Here is a 23,202-nt window from a genome sequence, read left to right as displayed (position 1 = left end):
AACAGCTATTCAAGCAGGCTAAGGTGTTACTTATGAGAAATTTGGTTCCATAAAACTAGAAGCTAGCCATGAGTTTAGGAATGCATTAGTTTAGGATAAAAATGTAAAACAACAAACGCAGTTTGTTTTTTTTCAAATTCGTGTAACAATGTTACTCTGTAATTATTTTAGAATCAGTGAGTAGCTTACAATAAGATTTGCTCGCAAGTCGTAAATTCTAATCAATGCAATGATTCGGCACACCGCACACACACTTCGTGCGTTCGATCGAGCTCTTTGTTATTTAGAAGTTTGCATGAAATCGGATTAGCACGGTTAATTAAGTAGCGGCAAGTTAAATCAAAATTGTCGTTTTTGGGTACCTTTGCAAAAATTGAAATATCAAGTTTAACATATAAAATTTTAAAATAATGATTTTTCAAACTTATAGACAAATGATTTGCTTTCACACCAGTGCAACTTCTGTTGAAGTAGCATCAGCGGATAACACGTCACAGCTGATTAAATTTGATCCAAAAACGGCCCCCCCTTGAGCAGTTAACTTCCAAAAAAACGTTGAAAAGCAAAGGGTTAAGGCGTAGCCTCAAGCGACAACTATCCAAAAATATGTGGCCGTAAGCGTTAGCGTAAACAAATTTATGTTTTCTTGTCCTCGCTAACTGCGTTCTAAGCAGCTATTTTGCCAAGAATTGTTTTCAAGCATCGATCAAAAGCAAAGTTGTTGTTTAGGGATTTAGTTCTGTTCTGAAATTACACGGGAATCTTTGCTTCCACTGACAACATTATTTTTATCACGTCACAAATAAGCTTCAAAACCAATCGCGCTACGATTAGGCTACTGAGTGACTAATTTCAATTGCAGGCAACTGATTTCATATTGGACCCGCAATAACTTTGATTGCTGCAAACACACTCAAAACTTTTGCCGCCAGCAGTGGCTTAGTTCTGTCATCAATTGGCCATTTCTTACTTTTTTTATTCATCATCCAACAGCAGTAATCTAATAAATATCAATATTTTTGTGTTGGTATAAATTTTTAAATGAGCTAAGTTTGTTGTTGGCTTTTCCAGTAAGTTAACTTCTATCTCGCGTGTATTCGCTGTTTGATTTGCGTTAGAATTTCAAAAAATATATAAATGCATAATGAACAAAACCGATACCGTAAGCAAGATGAGCAAAATAAAGAGGCATTGTTTAACGAGCAGGTATCTTTATGACGCAGGTAAGCGAGATTGTTAAACACAAAGCAAAGCGTAAATGCAGAAAAGCAGATTCTGTACAAGATGGCGGTAACCCGAACCCAGCTTGTCGCATCATTACGAAAGTTCTACGGAACGCCAGGGTGGCTGTCGTACAAGTTCGGTGGCATGTATGATTCTCTCTGTGTTGCACTTTATATCATTGTTTTCAATGCAAAAATATAAAAATAACCAAACACATTATACTTTTCAATAATTTTCTTATAATAACTTTCTTGAGTCAACATAGGAGAATGTAGAATTGATATGCAGTGTGGCATACTGTTCTCTTGGTTGAAGGAGAAAAGTTTGGAAGGATCACTAGAAAATACCCAGAAAACGCTTTTGGCGGGGTAGTGTAGCCAAGATTGTTACTTAATAAGGAATCGAACCCTATGTTGAGATTGCAACGAATATGGTTGGTTGGTTTTGAATCTTAATATTCTTATGGACCAGGTCTTGCCATAGAAACAACAGAAGAAAGTGCTGACAGTGTATATCCACCCGATGGTCATTGTTAGGGTCAAGCAGCAAGTATCAGTTCCTGAAATTCTCCCTTTGCTTGACTTCAATTTCAAGGCGTCTTGTTTTTATCACGTGATCGGTTGTTTCCTTTTGAAATTGGCGCCCTCTTTCGACCAATCGTTGTGCGTTTCGCAAGGCTTCTTTCAAATAGAATTCGTGCGCCTTCATTTTTGTGTATGACTGAATAAGAAAATAGATTAAAACAAAAAATCAATTACGGAATTATTTCATAAATCTATAAATCCAGTCATCAAGCATCCTTGGAATACTCTATAAATCCAGTCATCAAGCATCCTTGGAATACTCTATCAATCCTGTCATCAAGCATCCTTGGAATACTCAACAATTATAACGAATTGTAAACCTACAACTATCTCCTTAACAAAACACAAAAATACCATGTCGTCCATCTGGCACTCGAAGTCTTTAGTCTCTGTTGCTTGTGCGCGATGACAATCCCCAGACATCAAACCCCGCAATTCATCTCTCTGCACAAACATAAAAATAAATGACACACATGGCAAGCTATCGCAATGGAAGCGAGTTCAGCCACGGCTTCTGATAATTTTGTTAATGACTTTATATATTATTATAGTTTCGGGAGAGAGTTTGCTTTTTTATACCAAAGGCAGGCAAGACACAACAATAACACAGGGTTGAGCATTACAACAGTATAAAAAATTTGCACAGATCAAAAATTCTCTACTGACTCATTTAAAATTTTACGCAAAGGCAAATCCCAATTTGACACAAAAATTCAGGAAGCACTTTTAATCAAACGCTACAACCCAAATTTAAACAATCATTTGCGGGAGGCGCCTCCATTCTCCTCAACATTTACTAGTTGTATCACGTACCCCGTGGTGCAAATTCCTTTGTAACTCAGTCATGCAGTTGCCTTTTCTTAATGTAATTTTTTCGTCTGTCTGTATGTTTTCCACTCTATTGGTTTTAATCGTTGCGTGTTTCTCGATGCTTTTAGTTAGTTGTTTAGTTAGTTAGTTACGGTAGTCACTGTCAAGAAGTGAAATTTATTGTAGTTTATAAATATTTACAGATTCCTGATGAGGACTTAAGTTAAGTCGAAAACGTTTGAATGTTGAACTATTGTAAATATGTAATATACTGTTGTAATGCTTAACCCTGTGTTATTGTTGTGTCTTGCCTGCCTTATATAATGTTGTTTCACTAGGATTCCAAACAATTGATGAAATATAATCAATTGTTGCAACAATGAGCGACGGCAATCTCTTTTTCGTACTTGTTTAGCGGAGAGAATCGAGTTCATGTGTGAAATGACAATCAATGATAACAACCGACCCAATGTAGTGCAGAAGCACTGGAGCAGACTTGCAAAGAAATACAATTTCTACAGTATACTTTTCCAGCTATTTTGCAGCCTCGGATGGCACGATAAGATGCAAGATATTTCTCACAACTTTGCATTGATTGACGTAATAATGAAAAGTTACAAACATCCAAGTAACTACAGAATTGATATTTTGCTAAGCAATGTTTTTCAAAGTTCTCATCGTAATAATAGTAATAATATTCAGTACCTTCATAGTCAACCTATTGCAGGTGGCAATAAGTGTCAACAAGGTCTTACCTCTTGTCTTAACCTCAAGTTTTCTGTGTGGAGGGTTTTCGTCAATGTCTGCTGGTAGATTATTTGACTCTGCAATGACGTCACTTCTACGTCGTCACAATTGTCGACCTCTCGGGGCGGCGTGCTGGGATTGTCGGGCCTCGATGAGAGGATGCGAGTAATCTGCATAGATTCGTATTTGTTGTTGGTGGAGAAATGTCAATTCAAAGAAGTGTATTTGCATTGAATTGTGTGGGCTGCGCCTGAATAGGTAGATTGTGGCGTATACCGACTTCAACAGCAGTGACCTACTGGATAGCGACGTTTGGAGGGCGTTAGTTCGAAACTGCTCAGGAGACTGTGGGTGTGACTTCGCAGGACACTTAGACACAAAGTTAAATGTCGCATTTTCCGTCTACTTAATCCAAGTCTTCAACCAACGAGAGTCAACCAGCGCCACCGAGGATTATGACGTCTCTTGGAAACCCAACGAACGGGGAAAGAGCAGTCAAATCTGAATTGTTACCTCATAATCATATTGTTCTCTTTGTGCTCTTGCGGACTCTTGGTGAACACTGACTTCATTGCACAGAAATTCAATCTGAAAGCAAAGTAGAGTTATACACAAGATAGCGAGTTGTAGGCCTACATACTGTTTGTCACCAACTATCTGCTTGATTTTTGAAACATAAATGAATCACTTTATTTATTGGTCTTTTCTGAACGCCAAGAAATCGTTTCCCTTCATGTTCACCAAGTATTAGTACCAATTCTGCCTCCACTCAGTGAAATCCAAGTTTCTTACTTGGCTAATTTTGTAAACTGGACACGTCGTTGATATTAGAAAGTTTTTTCAAAATTTAAGGCAGAAAGAGGGTAGCACAATCTTTGTTTGATCACTGCAGACAATTGATTAAAAATGGATATCAGTTGATGTAGATATCTACACCTAAATTTGGTCTTGAAATTATTCAGACAATTAAAGAAGCACCTGAGAAGCATTAAAGAATTAATTAAATCACCTCTTGTCTGAAACAATCCGTGGCAGCGGCTGAGATGCTCTGTTCTGATGAGAGTTGTTGTCGCAGATCCTCGTTCTAAAATATTGATTTTGAACGTTTTGTTTACGTCCGGTTAGAATGCATTTATTTATTTTGTGCATCAATCTCATGAACGAAATGACCAGTAAGTGCTTGACATTCGTGGTGGAAACTTTTATCATGTATTTCCATTTGAAATTATTCATGGTCTACCTCAGTTGTAAGGTTGTGATTTTCTTCTTGAAGATTCTTAAGTTTTTCTTTTGTTACTTTCTCTTGAACTTCTGCTTCTTCTTTTGCAACCGTTGAAACGACATCGTTAAGTAGATGCAAGACCGCGGAGTCGCGTTCCTGCCAACAATGCAAGTAATGACCACAAAATACTCCAACGCTTCTGTCAATGCAATTTCGTCATATCGTTTTTACAAACCTGTTTTGATTTGTCTTCAGCCGATCTCTTATCTGTTTCTCTGTTAGCATGAACTTTCGCGACTTCTAGCTCGAGACGAATATTGTCTGCTTGCAGCTTTCTACTATGACGTTTCTCCCGCATCAAAGCGATTGTTGCATCATGAAGCTGCAACAAGTAGAAAACTTTGTGACGTAACATTCACTTTGGTTTAGAACATTTCCTGTGAGGCAAGAACTTTGGTAACAACTTCACAAGTAACGGAGCGGTTTGTTTTACCATCTGTTATTGTTCATCATTATAACGTCGTCTTAATGTATTGGATGTGTTTAATAATCACCTCAGAATTGATAACGGCATGAAATTACCTTTTCCTCTAATTCACGTTTCTCCTTGGCCAACTGAACGCATCTATCATTTGTTGAAGCTTTTTCTTTTTTCAACGTTTCAATCTGAAACATAAAAGTGTTTTCATGATGAAAAATAACTGACTAATTTTACACAAGTAATAATCTGACAAGTGAGACCGCTGTTGAACTTATTACACAATGAAGATAGAGTCATTCTCTAATTTTCAAAGCACTCAGCTTGGATTTGAAATCACAGTTAAATTCGAAAATTTGTATTGATTTTGAATCAAATATCTTGTAGGCTTCATAAAATACAAGCATCATGTTAATTTTTGCACCACAGCCAGTAGTGTGACCGCCATTTGCGCGATTGTTCTTGAAATTTGTAGAGCGGATAGACTCTAAGCCTGTCGATCAGTCACACGGTTGCATGTCACCTGGTTGCATGTCACCTGGTTGCATGTCACCTGGTTGCATGTCACCTGGTTGCATGTCACATAGTTGCATGCCACATGATTGCATGTCACATAGTTCCATGCCACGCTATTGACATGACAGCAATAACTTGAGTTCTTCTCTAATTGCTAGTGAATTGCTGATCATCTAAATTAACTATGTTAAAGCTGAATTCAAGAAATATTGCAGGTGTCTTTAAGTTGAAAAGATGTGATTCTCAGATGAAGCGTCCCACCCATTGTTCCATGTCGTTCACTCTCCTCTGTTGGCTGCTTGATCGTCTCTCAAGTTCTTCTAGCTTAGTCTGTAGCTCCTTCACTCTTTCGCTGTGATACCTGCAATCAACGTTGATACCACATCAAATGACATTGAGAAAATATTGTTTAAACGTGTGCAACTGTGCATGTGATGGAACGAAGTTGTCACAATGAAGTTGAAGTTGTCACAATGAAGTTGAAGTTGTCACAATGAAGTTGTCACAATGAAGTTGTCACAATGAAGTTGAAGTTGTCACAATGAAGTTGTCACAATGAAGTTGAAGTTGTCACAATGAAGTTGACATTACTCTATGGTGAAATATCTTGCAGTAGTGCAAAGAAAAAATTTAAGAAATTTTAAACCAATTTTATTTTACTGCTGCATATTGCTGTAGATTAAAAATGCCACATCATAAAACATTGGTAACTATATTTTGAAGCGCTGCATTTACAGTAGGCTGGTTACGTTACGTTACACGTACTTGACGTGACGTTATTACGTTAACGTTACAACGTGACTTCACATTGTGATGTCATAAATACAGCAAGTAAAAGGATGACTTTCAAACCTCTCTTCACTTTTTAACATCATCTGCAATCGCTCCAACTCTTCTTGCACTGATCCCTCCTGGCTCTTCCGCTCTTCAATACTTTTCTTCAGTCTTTGCATGCGAGACTCCAGAATCGAGATCTTTCTGTCTTTTTCATCTCTTTCCTCTCTTGCTTCGGTGACTCCTCTTCGGAGAAGCTCGGCAGATTTCTACCAATCATAAATTTTTAATTTGTTAAATAAGCAACTCTTCGCACTTTTTTCATCAGCTGTAATATAAACTTCGTGACACTCAAACTGTAAGACAAAAGTTTTCAAAACGTTATAAGCCAATTTCATTAAAATTAAAATACTGTTTCATGTATTGCGACTGCAGAAAGTTCAAAATGAAAATGCGGTCAAGCGTGACTTTCTAAGCATCTGGTGTAAGATCTCTCACCTTCATTCTGGTGATTTCACCATCAGCTCGCTTGATGTGATCTTCGGAAATGATGTTGCACTGCACTGATGATGATGCGGTGTTGCACTGCACTGATGATGCTGCGGTGTTGCACTGCACTGATGATGCTGCGGTGTTGCACTGCACTGATGATGCTGCGGTGTTGCACTGCACTGATGATGATGCGGTGTTGCACTGCACTGATGATGCTGCGGTGTTGCACTGCACTGATGATGATGCGGTGTTGCACTGCACTGATGATGCTGCGGTGTTGCACTGCACTGATGATGATGCGGTGTTGCACTGCACTGATGATGATGCGGTGTTGCACTGCACTGATGATGATGCGGTGTTGCACTGCACTGATGATGCTGCGGTGTTGCACTGCACTGATGATGATGCGGTGTTGCACTGCACTGATGATGATGCGGTTTCAGACCTTGCCTTAGTTTTCACTCGACTTTTAGCTTTCCGTCGAAATTGTTGATTGAAATCTCCGTCGAGTTCAACAACTTGTTGATGTTGAAGTTGATGTTGATGCGTTGGGATAAGTGTGGCTTCTTCGTGGCAGATTAGTTTTTGTTGTGTGGAAGGCTCACGATTTATTTCAATGGTTATTTCTGACATTTTGTTGCGTTGCTGTCCACTGGTGAGCTCTTGACTTTCATCTGTGGTGTTGAGGATGGCTTGTTTCTTGTGCTCATGATAATAGAAAGACAAATGTCGATCGGAAGTTAAAGATGCAGGATCATTGATATTGTCACTAGATGAACTCCTCTTCAGTTGCTCTTTTCTTGCCTTGTGACCTTTTTTCCACAGTTTTCTATCCAAACTCCCACATCGAAGGTGTAGTTCTCTCAAATTCGCTTCTCTGTTCATATCATTGCCAAATGATGTTCTTTCTAAACCAAAGGAATTTGTTTGTGCTCTTTCATTCGTGTCTAAACAATTATTTTTACTTTCTTTTTTATGAGATTGTGCGTTGTAGGTGTCGTCATTTATGCGCTCAAATAATTGTTTGCGGTTGTTAACGTAACTATGTGAGATCTTAGCATTGTTCAAAGAAGGATGAGCATACGTGGGTAGGCCACGATTAAGGTGAAGAGTTCTACCTTTCTTGTCTTGGTTCTTCCAGATTGGTTCATGTTTCAACTCGCTCCTTCTGAGGGAGTCTACTGAAAAGCGATCAGTATTTTTGGTCGTACCATCATTTGTTGTTATTGGATTGTTCGATGTCTGATATTGCTTCTCTGGTTGCCTCAACTTGTACTGCCGAGTGTGGTGAAGATTATTTGATTTCACTTCACGCAAGGTGGCGCCCTTGCTCTGGATATCTTGGGAAGGTTTAAATTCTCTCTTTGCTGTGGTTGCATCCAGCCTTGTATGGTCTTTGAAAGAATCTCCATTTTGAACGGATTTCTCTTCATCTTGTGGATAGACATGTGTTGATGACGTATGGTTAGCCAACCGGCAGAGATATTTATCGAGCACGCACGAAAGACTTGAAAGTCGTCGTTGCAGCTGAAACAAACAAACGACCTGGAAGTTAATTAATGAAATGCTTTGGTTTTAAGCATTAAGAGTTTGCAAGAGACATTGATTGAAAATTTGCAACTAGTTTTGGAAATCATAAAACAGTAAAATCATATCATTTAATTGGCGTGAAAGGTTTTATGCCATTAACTGGACTCACACTTTTTGCCAATAATATATATCCCAAATTTATTTACTTTACGGTTTGCAAATAAACAACAACAGTGCCTGGTAATCTATGGGAATATGTTGCACAGTCAAGCAACGTTGAACACGAATAGATACGTCATTTGGCCATCAGCTTGTTCTAGTGAATGTTCATTCTAGTCTGCTGATGGCCATGAAGAACTCTCTAAATAAGAAATGCTCCAGAACCTTCGTCATTGCAGAAGTGTTCCCAAGATTCTGCGAAGATAGCGCTTTCAACCGACGAAGTGTATCATTGCTTTCGGCAAAATCTAGAATGTATTGTTTCATCATGCTTTGCTGACTACCAGTAAACATTTTTCCTTGGCCCAACGTTGGCTGACAGTTGTTCAGGTTGGTTGAGGGTAGTGTAGTTTTGCCAACTTTGCCAACTTTTGAATATTTTAATTGAAGATACCTTCGAAGAATTGTTTAAGTTTGCTTCATGGTATTCCCTTTACAATTGTAATGGGACAATGAAAATGCAAAAAAACTTAGAATTAGGAAGTTGTTCGTGCCAATGTTGGTGTGCAGTTGTACAGAACGTTGTGCCAACGTCGTTATTTGCGGGCGAACTACGGTAACCCCTAATTTTTTTACGTTAACCCAAAGATTTTAAAATAAGTTCGCCCAACTGCGACGAATGGTGAAAGATAGATTGGGTCAACAGAGGAGCACTATTTTACCAACTGTCACACTACGTTGGGCCGAGGTACAATGTTTCCTGGGTATTGGTTACCAATTGGTTTCTAAAGATTGATCTAAAATGCAGTCTGTGCAAAAATATATAAAGCCGGGTAGATGCAATAAAATTTATGAGAATTTACATGATTAGTGACAATATTGTGAATGCAACTCGTTTTATGTCTGAATTATAAAGCCTGAACCTCCTACAAGTCATCGGTTGTGAACTGAGCAAATAGTGGAGCACGTGGCAACTGATTGATTGAATCTTTCTCCTCGGATTGGGAAAGATTTTTCAAGGGCTTAATCCTGACAGTTTCGCATATTTGTAGAGGATTTGAACCACTGACGCAGGCCGGTCACAGAGATTGACAGAGTGAAGCTTGCTATTTTTGAAGTGTTGTTATCGGGAAATTATTCCATCCATTAGATGCAGCTGAATGGAAAGCAGTCGTTGACGTGCGTTGCTCAAGCGCACACTCCGAGAGTCGAACCAGCGCTGCTTGATCTTGAAGCTTCTTCGTTCACGAAGTTACGCGCTAACTATCTGAGCTATCGAGTAGACTGAGCTAGCAATATTTCAACAAGTGGCTGAAAAGATAAATGATAAAACTGAGCAAGTAACAACTGAGCAACCCATAACTTGGCATGTCGCAAGTCAGCAAATTCAGTTTAGCAAGCGATGACCAAGCAAGTCCCATGTTAGGTAAAAACCTCATTTGCTGACTTGGACAGGAGCTGAAATCTAGTTGCTGAGTGGAAGCAAAAGCTGAGTTGTCACATACCGATTGGTCTGGAGACCAAATTATACAATCTAGATTTTCATTAAAAGTAGGTGTTGCAGTCTTTTACTGTAATATCCTCGTATGCATATTTTATTAGCAAGTGGAATAGAAGAAATTTAGATTTAAATTTTTTTTTTCCGCTTTGGTAATGTTACATCGACAGAACCTTAATCTCAACAATTGATCCATGAATAATGTGGACAACTTTCTAGAAGGATAACTCGGAGACGAGATTTCACTGAATACTCTACGTACCTGATTCCATCGATGACGTGGAGGTTCCACTTCGGTGACGATAGTAACTTGAACGGTTTTTCAAATAATCGACCAAATCTTGGGCAACTCTCAGAAGAATTTCTTTCTTTTGCCTCTCATCGTCGTATGAAGGCTGCAAACATTGCATTCAATATACGTTCGAATTACGTTAACATTTGCAAATTACACAAAGCTTTTCAAGAAACATTTCGTTAGGCAAACGGTGTGTTTCAGGCAGACCGGGTGGTCATTTGATGAAGCGTATTCTCGTGAAGAGGATGTGTCCTCTTATTAAAGCCATTGTGTCCTCTTATTGAAGCCATGACTCATCAAGAGGAACCGTGTGACTCTCTTGATACACCCAGTGATAATGTACCCAGTGATAATGTTCCCAGTGATGCTGTTGCAGTTACATTTCGAAGATTGCAATGTTCGAAGCGCAGCTAGCTTTACAAAGCCCAAGCAGCTGTTTGTAGTTTGAATGTTTGTTTCAGATTCTCTTTTACTCAAATGGAACTTCAGATCGTTGTAAAGACTTGACATCCAATCACACACAAACATGACGCTTTTTGTGTTGAATTAGTCACAATGCATATAATTCTAGTTCATTAAAACACATGTCACATCACAAGAACATTATTGTGTTTATTGAGAGACTCATAATATCCAAGTTCAATTCCTTGAAACCATCATGGGTCATCCGTGTGTTTGACCTTCTATTGCAACAAGCAACGCAGATAGAGTTTGACCGCACTTTGCTTCTGGTGTTGTTTTGGTTTATACTTTGATGTTTCTTGTAACTTTCTCTTAGTTTTGTATTTAGTAATGAAAGCCACGATTTTTGCTTCTTGTAATTGAAAATACGTTGTTTTTCTGTTGCAGCAATTCAAAAATTGTTTTGTCAACATAGTTTTTACCCTGTTGGAATGTGAACAATATACAAAGACGAGAGTCTAAGACGTTCTTATTGAGAATTGTTTGAATGCGACCTCAGGCGTTAAACGTGAAAATGAGGAATGTCGATATTTTGTTGGTGACTGTGCACAAGATTAAGCATCGATTGGCCCGATTAAGGAAATTGCTTCGAGTTATAATTAAAACGACAAATAATAAAGATTTATTGACTTAATTGAGTAGTGAGAGATTTTCACTCTCGAATGGGCGCAGGTCTTATACCATGAACACAAGATCGCGTCTGTGGCAAAGCATTTACAGTCAGGCTTTTCTTCAGGCTTACAATTGACTTTCTTGTCTTTCCATTTCATCTAAAACTTTTGTCACCAGACGTCAACTGGGGCATACGTCACTAAGATTTAATTGCACTGAAGTGTATGCGACGTTGTTGCAAATTTAAATTTTAATGACAATAACCAAGTCTTATCCACTTTTAAAGGCAGCAAAAGTGAAATTTATTTGACAATTTAACAAATGTTTGTATTTAAAAATCTCAATGCTATTAATTTCTGAATAAATTCATCGCGTTGGCTGTGACTTTGTCAAAGAGTCTTTGTTTTATGAAATAATAATATTTTATTTATTTGGTTGCTCAAAACCAATCAAAACATCACGAAATTGTATAATTTTGTTTCTTTGACATCACCCACCAAACCCCTCTTTGCATCTACTCTCATCAGATCCCCCAGATGGACCTCCAACTCCCCAATGAATACAAGCAGCCAATCCTCGTCGTCCACGTCATCAATGATTCGAGCTACGTCAGCAATATCTTTCAGCTAAACACAACAATGAAAAAGAAATTGAAAAAAGTGTTTTTTACTCAAATTGACTTTGTTGCGTCCACACCTACCAACAGGAAGTTTGCATTAAAACAATAGTTGGTTTGTTGGATGTGGAAGATTTTAATTATGACGTAATCAACCGAACTCTGGTTGTTGACAAACGCATTAGTCATTCCCGAAAATGTTTGTAACCGATTTTAGATTTCCGGATTTATTGACCTCATGATATCACCGCGATGTAACGACAAACCTTTCGTGTTGGTACGTTCGAGTGCACAGATTGTTCTCTTCGGCAGTATTTTAATCTAACGACTCGACACTACCAGGAAATTCATTTCATGTTATCAATCCATCTTCTTTATCCTAACTACATCCTATCCTACATATAAAAATTGCAAAGAAACGAAATAACTGAGCAAACAAACTTCTCTGCAAACAAACTTCAGATATTCTGGAAACCTGTGGCGGTACATTTGCTCCCCTAGGAAGGAGAAGGACCACAAGGAGAGTACATGAAGCAATTTCACAAAAATTTCTGATAATACTCAAATGAAAAACTGACTACAAAGGTAGCAAATGTTTTCATGCTAGTTTTGATTGTTTTCTCTTGCGTTGGCAACTCTTTATTTTGTAGAACTTCACATCGCCTGTGTGGAGCTCGTGTCTTTTCGAACACCATTGTTGCTTAATAAGTGAACCCTCCAAATCTCTCATACCTCTATTTGTTGCAATGTATACGTTGGATCAGACGCGTGTTGGGCACAGTGCAAAAGCAGGTGCCCTCAAGTGGTCGTTCCTGCAACCACCAACGTGGAAACTGAACTAACCGGAACTGTCGCTATAAAATCATCATTTGAGAAGCACAAGAACATCTAATATGTTTACTCGGTACAGTACATGGGTAGGGTTGGTATAAATAAGTCATAATAGTGCCCACACATAGCCTATCAGTATTCAAGCAGTATGTATACGCCATGCAATGTCCATATAAAAGCATGCAAGGTAAGCCTACTGCTGTATATATCCAGTATAAAGCAGTTATAAACATTTCTACTGTAAATAAAACACAAGTTACAGCTTACCCAAAAACTCTTAATTGATCAAATATTAAATTGTTTATGCGTTGATGTATATTTTCTGAGACAATGGTAAATCGTGGAAATCGTTGCCTATGACTTTGGGGCGCAAGTCCTGTCCTTTTTACCGCCCTATGTTGGCCAAGTTCTGATCTACACCAATAAGAACCGGAAGAGTAGCAACCACAGGGGACATGATCGACACAAGGACCATGTTTTTCGGTTCATGGGAAGCCTACGTCATAATCACCTTAATAGAAATATCGAGTGCGATGGTTTCTGGCGCGATTTATGGATAGAAGTAAGTCATGTGCAATAAAGCCTTCACCAAAGCTCATTATCTCTTCGCTATATAGACAACAATGTTGCGGTCGAGCGAGGCATTGACCATGAAAGGTGATAAGTGAATGCGACCGCAAATCGCTCGAAGGTGTGCAAGCATTATGACGTGACCGTAGAAGCAGAAGATAAACCAAAAAACATCTAAATTCAAAGTTCCATATTTGAAAAGTGACTTTGTGAATATTTAAAAAGTTCTGCTATGGTCAAATCAACCACTAAGCATAACCAACAACAAACAGTTTGAGAAAACATAATGAAAGGGTAGATTCGCTTTGAGCTCATCTAATAATAAACATTCGTTCTCTGGTATTCTAGAACCACCAATGTAAGGTGCCAATACTCGATTTGTGACGTCATAAATGAGAAAGATCATATTTATTTGTAAATCATACAAGCTGATGATCACGTGACCGCACTTCTCTTATTGTTTTTTTGAGCTTGCTGGTGATCTCCTGGTCGACTTTGTCGTAAAACCTCGTCGCTGCCATAGGTGGGACTCTGGGAGAGCTTAGAGCTGAAATGTGCATCGAAAATTCAATGAAAACATGAAACAATAAATTTGTAGGTGTACTTTATCGTGTTAGATGGAATTCTCACATCATTTTGCGATGGACTGAAGCTTCAAACAAAATAGCTTCAATTGTGTTTTTGGAGACAACTCGCAACGTCGTCTATGACTTCACAGCATGAAATTCATTTTTACAATAAACAATTACTTACCCGGTGTGACGTCATAATTGTTTTGAAAGGAAGGATGGTCTGGTGAAGAAAGCAACTTCTTAGAACGATCCACAAATTTTCGATTTGCTGAAATTCTTTCATCGAAGTTAAAAGATCTCTCATCGTAGCTGAACGTTGCTGAAGAGACGCCCGAGCTGCTACACGTTTCGGTTGGAGATTTTACAAACGACGTTCCATCACTAAGCGGAAGAGAGTTATTCAAAGCATGGTTTATGTTGTCACAATGAGAGGGTGGTGATTGGATAACGCTGATAGTGCTTGTGGATGCATTGGAAAGAGTTGGAGAATCTCTTCCTTGTCTGGAAGAATGCATTGGAGATAAAACCTTGATTGCTCTTGGAAGAGTCTGACTTGATCCGCTATGACGAGAATCATAATATTCTCCGTTCCGATGTTGTTTGTCTTTTCTTCGTTCTAGCGAATTGGCTGTTACATTGTCAAACCAAGACCTTTTTAATGGCGAACTTGTCTTCATGGTAGAATGGGTATCTTTTTGCTCGTTAGCATAAGAGGATACTGAGAGTGAAACTCACGGTTGACAAACTTGTCATTATCTTGTGATCTCATAAAGATTATTCTGACTTAACAATGCAAGTAGCAGCTGTACACCAATTGAAATCATGAAAAGTCGCAGTTAACAATAAAAGTAGCTTGTCTTTCTAAAAACAAGAAAGCATGTTCATTGTTTGGTCATAAACATTTGTAACTTGGTACAAATGTATTTGTCAAATTGTGGAATAATTGTTTGTGCGTGTCACATAGAAGTTGTTGCAACTCAAAGCAACAACTATTTTAAGCTTCATCGTTTTAGCTCAAGATTTTCGCCTAAAAATTGCGAGAGGTGAGTCATCGATGCTTATAGTGGACACAAAGGTTTAAGATACACACCGCAAGCAACTGGCATTTACATTATTTACCAACATGAATTTAACAATGACGTAATCAAAGCACATGACCGCGTCATTGGCCGGATGTTTAGAGAAGATCTCCACCCAATGCCCGAGGTCGTGGGTTCGATTCCTAACCGGGGAACGGCTATGTCTGGATATACATTAAAATGTAGACAACCAGACAACAGATGAAACTATAATTGCGACATTTCCTATTTAAAATATCATTGTGGTAAACAACCAAGCAGATTTGACGCATCAAAGTGTTGACAGTGTGGATACTCTGCAACGACGTCATCGCCAGTTGCCCTGCACCGACGTCATCAACTTAGTAACTTCATGGTCTGGTGCGCAACAATCTTCAACGATAAATTTAAAACTTTATTACGCGCGACCGCTCTGCTAACAATGCCCTGTTTGGTTTATCATAATGTTTGCTTTATCAAACAAACAATGTCGGCGAGACCATCTCTCTTTGTTGCTTGAGATCTTTAAATGTTTGGTCACAATTGGCCCATCGCTAACTTGCCGTGTGATCAACATTTTACACCTGTAGTTTGATTTTATTAAAAACCCGATTTGTACAACCACGTCCAAAAAACGACTTGTTACAAAGTAAGTTACGTTCTGTGAACACTGCCTAATCTTTTATTTCAATGCAATCACCAGCGTATATGTTATAGCGAAATTAGGCCGTTTTTTAAATCAAATTTTGCGCGGGGACAAGCATTGATCATCATACAAGGATACAATTGTGGTTTGTTTGCAAGCAATTCGTGTTATTCTGATTGTCGCAAAAAGACGTATTTTATCTGCTCTGTCTTTAAAACAGTTTAACTCAACTCATCTTTTTGATAGTTGTTATGCTGCCTCTAAAGTTTTAATATTTGCAATGTACATCAAGCTGCATCACATCTCAGCGTCACAGAAATCTTGCTTGAAACATTTAAATTCGTTGACCTAATTCTTTACACTAGATGGGTTTTGCAAATAACAGGAAAGCTTTCCTAATCCTTTGTTCGATAACAATGTATAGTTCTCTGTCTATTTCGTCGGCAGATAGTGCTTTAAGTTTTTCTTCTAAATTGTGATCTTTCGAGCGGCGGTCGCTTCTAGCTCAGTATCAAAACTAATTATTCAAACATTTCTCCACTTCATGGCTACGTCACCCAAGCTACTCGTCCACCGATCTTAGTCCAGACTTGACTAGAAGTTAAATAATAGAAAGAGGTTTCTCTTTGTTCAGCAGATGACTTTATGACGCTAATTCTTGTTTCAACACCCGACTATGATTACTACTTCATGTTAAAATTGCAAATATCAAGAAACGAAATTTGCATTGTTGAAGAGATTTTATTTTCTTAACCAACTGTCCAGCTAATACGTTCAAATTCAAGAGGTTCTTTCATTAATTCATATGAAAAGGGGAAAATACATCTTTCCCATATGATTGATTCATATGGATTCATTCATGGGCACAAATTTTTTCGCCCGACGTTTTATTCGGCTTGTAAATTCAATGTTGATTAGGTGCCCAATAATTTTCAACTCCCATTTGAAAAACTAACGTTAGGAACCTGGTAACGCTAGGAACCTGGTAACGTTAGGAACCTGGTAGCACTATCAAAGTTCGGGTTGCCACAAGCGTACAGTCACTTACCCAACAACAGCAAAACTGTTTCATCAGCTGCCAGAAGCTGATGCATCATATTGTCATACAGGTTGATGTTAAAACAACGTGGAAATCTGTTTGATTTATTATTTTCCATTTGTAATTTTGCATCAATGCGATCACGATCCTATGGTCGCGCTGCACCGGCGACCAGGAATGTCCTGAAGCAGATGCAGGAAGTTTACGAGACTTGGAAGATATATCAACACTCATCAGGTCAGGTAAAATATCATAATTCTTCCAGAAACAACTTTCTACTGGGACCCTGCTGTTCTTAGGCTACCTCGCTGTTATCTGACACCGTTCATTATAAACTTTATTTTTCTCAATATCTTTGATTATGCTTTGACAATGCTGATGCACATTGCTGCATTGAAGAAGGAAAGCGACAGAATGTCACTTTCACTGTTCTGTCACAATCACAGGAAACTAGCAAACGTGAACTTGCTCGCCCGGGGCGAACTTTATTAAAATTACGTCACCAATTTCTTAGTTGTTGCTTATGACTTTGTTAGTCCGCGCTATTCGATCCGGCTAACAATGCAGCTGCCATCATTGGTGTGGTGGTCCTGCGTTCCAAGCCCTAATAGATCGCGACAAATTTTTTAATGTGAACACAGCAGCTCTCGGCAAGAAGATGAAAATTTTATTTGTGTTGAATGCAAAGTGGTCGCCTTAAGAGCGAATAAGATAGATGTTAATTTAATAATAATAATAATGATGATGTTTATGATAATGAGGATACTGAAAGTTTCGTTTTTTATTCCAGTAATGCAGAAAAGAAAAACGAGGTGAAATGACTGCAGTGGATTAGAAAAAGGAAAAACTTTTTGTTTGCCTACCTTATTACAACCAAATAGATCTATGTAGTCTGGGCTTCTTTAATTGCTGATTGGACATCATAGACTTTTTGTAAAAAAGCTAGTAACAAAAACAAAGAATCAGAAATTATAATGTACAATAGATGGACAAAACACTTTGTTTATCTATATCCAGCAAAATCTGGGCGCCTATGGATTTGCAATTGGGACCTATGATGGCCTACGATTCACAGAGAGGGGCCTATTCATAGAGAGGGGATTGGCTATACTCATAGAGAGGGGCTATGAATCTACCGTATAAAGGGGTCTGTAAATTTGCAAATAATAACTTTCAAACTAGTCGTTGTCGGTTGGTTAACAATATTTTCTGCATGTTAGATAGCCTGTGGATTGTTTGGTTTGTTTGATTTATCTTTATCCTGCATTGCGGGAAAGCGGACTTGAGCGCTATGCAACGGTGTACGTCTTCCGACGTACACCTGACCCACGCTGCAGCCGACGGCAATGTCTGTTTCCGGTTGTCTACTCTACTTATGATTTAAATTTGGTACTACCCATTACTCGAAATCGATCACTAGGTAGAGGCAATTGTCGTAAAGTTTCTTGCCCAGAGAAACAACAGCAAGTGCGGGTGGCTGGAGTCGAACATGCAGGCTCTCGACTGCGAGCCCAACGCGCTAACCACTCGGCCACTGCTGCCGACAATACATGGATAATACATGGATAATTCTTCACAAAATCAACTGATAGAGATCCGTAGCATCATGTTTGCCTCAGTTCAATTCTGGATGCAATTTGTCAAATAGAATCTTGGAAATGTATTGTCATGTTGCCCTTTCAAAGCAACTCATCATAATGTGCAAGGCGTCGCGTCGGGCTGCTTTGCGTCTTGACAGAATGTGCTGTTTTCATTATGGAATTCTTGAGCGATATGTTATTATTGGTCAATGACCAGTAGTAACCTCTAATTGTGAAGTCGTTGTTATGTAACGTAATTCTAGATCATTCTGTATCTGGAACATGCTGTTGTTTTCACAATTGCCAATATCGTTTGTCATGATGTCACAAGGTTGTTTACGAATGGACCTCTGATTACGAAATCTGTATTATGTAACGTGTGTTTTCTAGAATCATTTTCCCTACGTAGCAATCTAGAGACTTCTGTTGTTTACATTTAAATGCTGCTTGATAGAACAGTGGTTCTTTATGATGTAACCTTACGTAACCTTCTCGAAGTTACTATACCGAGAAACCTTCTATAAATAGTGGTGTAATTTGTAGGATGATTTATTAAGTTGTATTATTGAGTTGATTATGTGATTATGGGAGTTGTGTTATGAGTTGTAGATTGATAGTTGGTGCAGAAATTATTGTTGATTGAGAGTTGAAGAAATCGAATACAAGTAGATGAGAATTGGTGCTGATATAAATTGTGTTCGAAATTTGAGTTATTTGAGAAGCCGTTCGTTAAAGTCCTTCAAGAAGTTAGATTATCATCTCACTAGTAGAACTATTCGACATTTAATTGACTGCTTTTCGGTTTGACCCATTAAACTACGTCATTGAACCTTTCCAAGTCTTTTTCCTGGTAAGAGATAGAAAGAAATCGTGACACATCACAATCCTCTAACACATGCAATTGAGTCTTTTGCATTATGAAGAAAAGGCCCTTGCTGTTTAAATGACGCTATGTAGTTCTTCAAAAGAGCGGCATCTTTAGTGCCATCATTGTTAAATTCATTGTTAGATTGTTAGCAACGTTAGAGAGAAGTTGTAACAATCAAAGATCGAGCGAGAAGAAATCAACAATATTCAAATCTCACAACCAGACCACTACTTTCTTTAGGTGCTACTACTTTCATCTACTACTTTCATCAATGATTATTTCCCAACATTGAAGAAGATTTTGATGACCTTAAATACATGTACTATACAATAAAACACTAAGAATATCACTGATGTGCAATGATTAATGAATAATTTCCTCATCTTGTGTTTGTGGTAGTTTAATTGGCCGATGCAATATCAACATAGATACATGTATCGCAAGCACATCTCCGAACTGACGATGAGTAATTAATTGCCATACAGTTGAGAATATACAAGATACAGAATGGACACCAACTTAGAAAATAGAAAATTGTCAATATTATTTTAAAGTTTGGTGCGTTAGAAATTACCAATCGCACGAAAACTGCTTTCACTTTAGCGTCGCTTTATTTTGAAAACCCATAAAGCTGCAGTCGATCATCAATCAATGAGCTACAATTTCACTTCTTTGTTTGAGCCTGCAAACTTCCTAAATGCATCGCGCTCTGTTCTTTCGCATCTTTAAAGAGCGTCATACGACGTAGAATTGGATGAGGAGAGCAAGCGCGAGGACGCTCATGAAGATGAGACAGATGCAAACGAGAGTCATGTGATAAACTGTCCGGAACATAGGAGGATCTCCAAGATAATCTAAAAGTAACAAATAAGATGATGATGATACTACTAGTGATAATTGTGCTATCACCAGATACCACGTAATAATGACTTAACTACCAATACTTACTTCTAACTGGCATTAAGCCAGCGGGGAGCACGTTTATATTGAGTAATCAGTGTATAGTAACTGAAAAATTTTTCTTTCATGACAACCAACTCACGTTCATCAAAGTAGCAATCGCAGTTGTCGCTGTTGACCGCGCGAACGTTACCGGGGATGAAAGTTCCTGGCTTCATCACCTTTGCGCTCGACAATTGTTTCTTCCTGCAATGACGTCGTAATCACGCATAACCGATAACTACATAGCGCATGGAATTTGTTTTTATTGGAAAACTTATATTCGGGTGAATCGCAGCGTATAACGGTTAACCGGCTTTAACCGAATGCAACTGAAAGATCAATTAACTTATTCAGTGTTTGCACTAAAGGTGGAAGCAATATAGGGCTTTTTAAAGCTTCCAAACAAGAACTTCGTTTTTGCAGTTTGGAACGGGATTTTGCGGTCACCTTTTTACTAAAGTTAAAAGGTTCAAACGATTGCAGAATGTCATACAAGCGCTTTTGCACAATACGTAGAAAATACTGTAATATTTTGGAAAAAATGTACTGTATAGAGTTAGTTAGTGCGTTTTTGAATGACATTTGAAATTAAATTAACAAATAATTGTAACGTGATGGATGGATTCTGACTGCAAATTGGAAACTAGCCCAGTTTATTTATGTAAACTTTGAAAACTTAATGAAAAATTTCCGAAGTTTTATTTAGTCAATAGGGGATTTTTTCTCACTTTTCATTTTGTTTCCCTGTGATGTAATCTTGCAGCACTTGAGCCATGTCGTTTGTCTGGGTGTGTTTGCATAAGTGCCGGTCGATCATTCCGCACTAAACATTATCAAAAGATACTAAACATTGCAAAAAGATAACAGGCTTCCAAGAGCAAAGATTACACTTTAGATGTAGAGCTCCGTATGTGGCACGGCAACGATACGAGCTTAACTTTTTGTCCGTTATTATCGGACTACAGAGGTTCCCCCCTCAATGGGTGGACATTTGTGACCACGCAATCAACACGGCCCGTCATAAACAATTGATTCTCGTGTTGTCCAATTGATTTCTCTTCTTTTAGTGGCAGTGGAATACTTTTCTTTAGCGGCACCTAGAGGATTAATTAGCTTACAAAATACAGTTCTTGGTCTGACAACGTTGAACTTTACAGCCAACCTCGGTGACTGGGGTTGGGTCAGTCATTCATATTTTCAAGCAAAGTTTCAAACTATAAGATACGTTTCCTCAACAGCAATCTTCGATATTATGCTTTTACCTGAATTCGTTTATTGCAATTCGGATCAAGTATTCTTTGCAGTCTTCCCCCCAGGATCTTATTCTCATACAAGAATGTGATGTAATTTGCATCTTGGATGCCATTTAACGGCGAACTTATTTTACCTTTAAAAGTATCAACTAAATCTTTTATTTGCTCATTTTCATCCGAAAGTTTTCCAGCTTTTGTTTTTAATTCCATGATCAAGTTTTTCATTTTGTTTACTTGGTCGGTGGGAGCCAAAGTTGCCAGCGCCTCTAGAGATGGACTTAAAGATGTCAACACGGCTTTCAATTCTTTGTCCATCTTTTGCAAAGCCTCAATCTCATGGGAATTTTCTGGGGTCATTATCGGTTTTTGCTGTTTTCCAGAAGGCATCTTGGTGTCACCGTTACAGATTTATGAATTATCTGGGCAAGAAGATTATTTTAAATTATTTTGTCATGTGCAAACATCCCCACATTATAAGTTTTTCGTATGGTCAAGTTTTTACTTGTGACAAAACAGAAACATTGTTTATGAACAAACACAACAATGTTTAAACAAGTGACTGTCTGACAAGTTCCTCAAAATTGCAGCATTATTTTTAACTCTACAAAGAATTTCAAACTGCAATAACGCGGTACATAATATTGATGATGTAAACACTTTAGAATTTGCTTCACTGTGTAGATTCTAACGATCTTTTTAAGCCTGATGCTGCGAGTTAGTTGTGGCAATGTCAATATCAACAACAACAATTGCCACAACTAACTCGCAGCATCAGGCTTAAAAAGATCGTTAGAATCTACACAGTGAAGTAAGCAACAATCATGCTGCTAAAAGCGAAACTCAATCAATTGCTTTAGAATTTGATTTCAATAAATGCGATAAAGTTTTGGTTTCATACATTGAGGCAAAAGTCATAGGTGATGAAAGTTTGCTTTCCTGATTAAGATTTGCATTGAGTGGGTTGCGTGACACAGAAACCATTCTTTGTATCTATCGTATCATTCGATGTCTTGCATTGTGCTTCCTCCACAAACCTTCAACGATGTTTCGAAATGTCGGTGGTTGTCGCAATGAAATTGTGTATTTTAACATGTTGTGCTGATGGAATTGTGGTTTTCCTGCAAAACCTTCATTTTGTGTACTCAACTTTTTGCATTTTCTAAAAAACAAAACGACACAAGCATCTGTGACTAGACATGCAGCAAAGCACAGAGAATTAATGAGGAAATGCTATGGTCAGTGGATTTAAATTAATCTCTTTATTCTTTGAGACCATCTAATAACTGCAGAGATTATAAACATATTAATATTTTTGTATCTGATCCGTAAACAGCTTTTCTCTCGACATTAAAAACATGAAGTCCAATAAAATGTCCCTGTATGATCCAGATAATGGAAGAGCTCATTGATTGTTTTTCATAAAGACGTCGCGATTATCTCCTTTTAGCAGCTGTTGCATTGTTTTATATGACACCGCATGACACTGGTCTGATGATCAAATAACATCATTTCTACGCAAATATAATGCTAACAAAACGTTTCCAGCTTGGTAGCTTATACTGGCGACTTTTTCTGCTTAAATATTGCAAGTACAAACTCAGTGGCCAAGTGGTTTCGCCTTCACTCTTTCGCTTGAAACTTGAGATCGATTCCAGGTCGCATCAAACAGAAGACTTTGGAAACTGTAGGGTTTGTGTTCTCTCTTGCATAACGCAAGAATTGTGTTCTAACTTGCTTTCTTGCAAAGGAATATACTTCGCCATTCATTTGCGGTATGCATCTCACTGCGTTTATTTTTTGGGATTCCTAAATCACATAAATTTC

At 38.1% G+C, this 23,202-nt stretch overlaps 2 protein-coding genes across 2 annotated transcripts; both read right to left on the bottom strand.

Annotated features, from left to right (window-relative positions):
- Positions 1 to 536: 536 nt before the first annotated feature.
- LOC145768344 (uncharacterized) lies at positions 537 to 14,787 on the bottom strand. The gene is made up of 16 exons (XM_082579825.1): positions 14,174 to 14,787; positions 13,846 to 13,967; positions 11,901 to 12,029; positions 10,297 to 10,429; positions 8,762 to 8,844; positions 6,854 to 8,374; positions 6,434 to 6,624; positions 5,843 to 5,942; positions 5,170 to 5,253; positions 4,823 to 4,969; positions 4,606 to 4,743; positions 4,375 to 4,449; positions 3,879 to 3,953; positions 3,374 to 3,535; positions 2,163 to 2,252; positions 537 to 1,944 (listed from the first exon to the last, which is right to left on the bottom strand). Exons 1-16 carry the CDS (start codon positions 14,667 to 14,669, stop codon positions 1,777 to 1,779), a joined length of 3,714 nt encoding a protein of 1,237 aa, XP_082435951.1. The 5' UTR covers positions 14,670 to 14,787; the 3' UTR covers positions 537 to 1,776.
- Positions 14,788 to 19,650: 4,863 nt separating this feature from the next.
- LOC145781575 (uncharacterized) lies at positions 19,651 to 21,820 on the bottom strand. The gene is made up of 4 exons (XM_082593249.1): positions 21,388 to 21,820; positions 20,854 to 20,948; positions 20,226 to 20,329; positions 19,651 to 20,037 (listed from the first exon to the last, which is right to left on the bottom strand). The coding sequence occupies exons 1-4, from the start codon at positions 21,763 to 21,765 to the stop codon at positions 19,919 to 19,921; spliced, it is 696 nt and encodes a 231-aa protein (XP_082449375.1). The 5' UTR covers positions 21,766 to 21,820; the 3' UTR covers positions 19,651 to 19,918.
- Positions 21,821 to 23,202: the final 1,382 nt, after the last annotated feature.

This window comes from Aplidium turbinatum, chromosome 1 (assembly GCF_918807975.1).
Source record: "Aplidium turbinatum chromosome 1, kaAplTurb1.1, whole genome shotgun sequence".
In the NCBI taxonomy this organism is placed as follows: Eukaryota; Metazoa; Chordata; class Ascidiacea; order Aplousobranchia; family Polyclinidae; genus Aplidium; species Aplidium turbinatum.
This window is presented reverse-complemented; position numbering and strand designations above follow the sequence as displayed.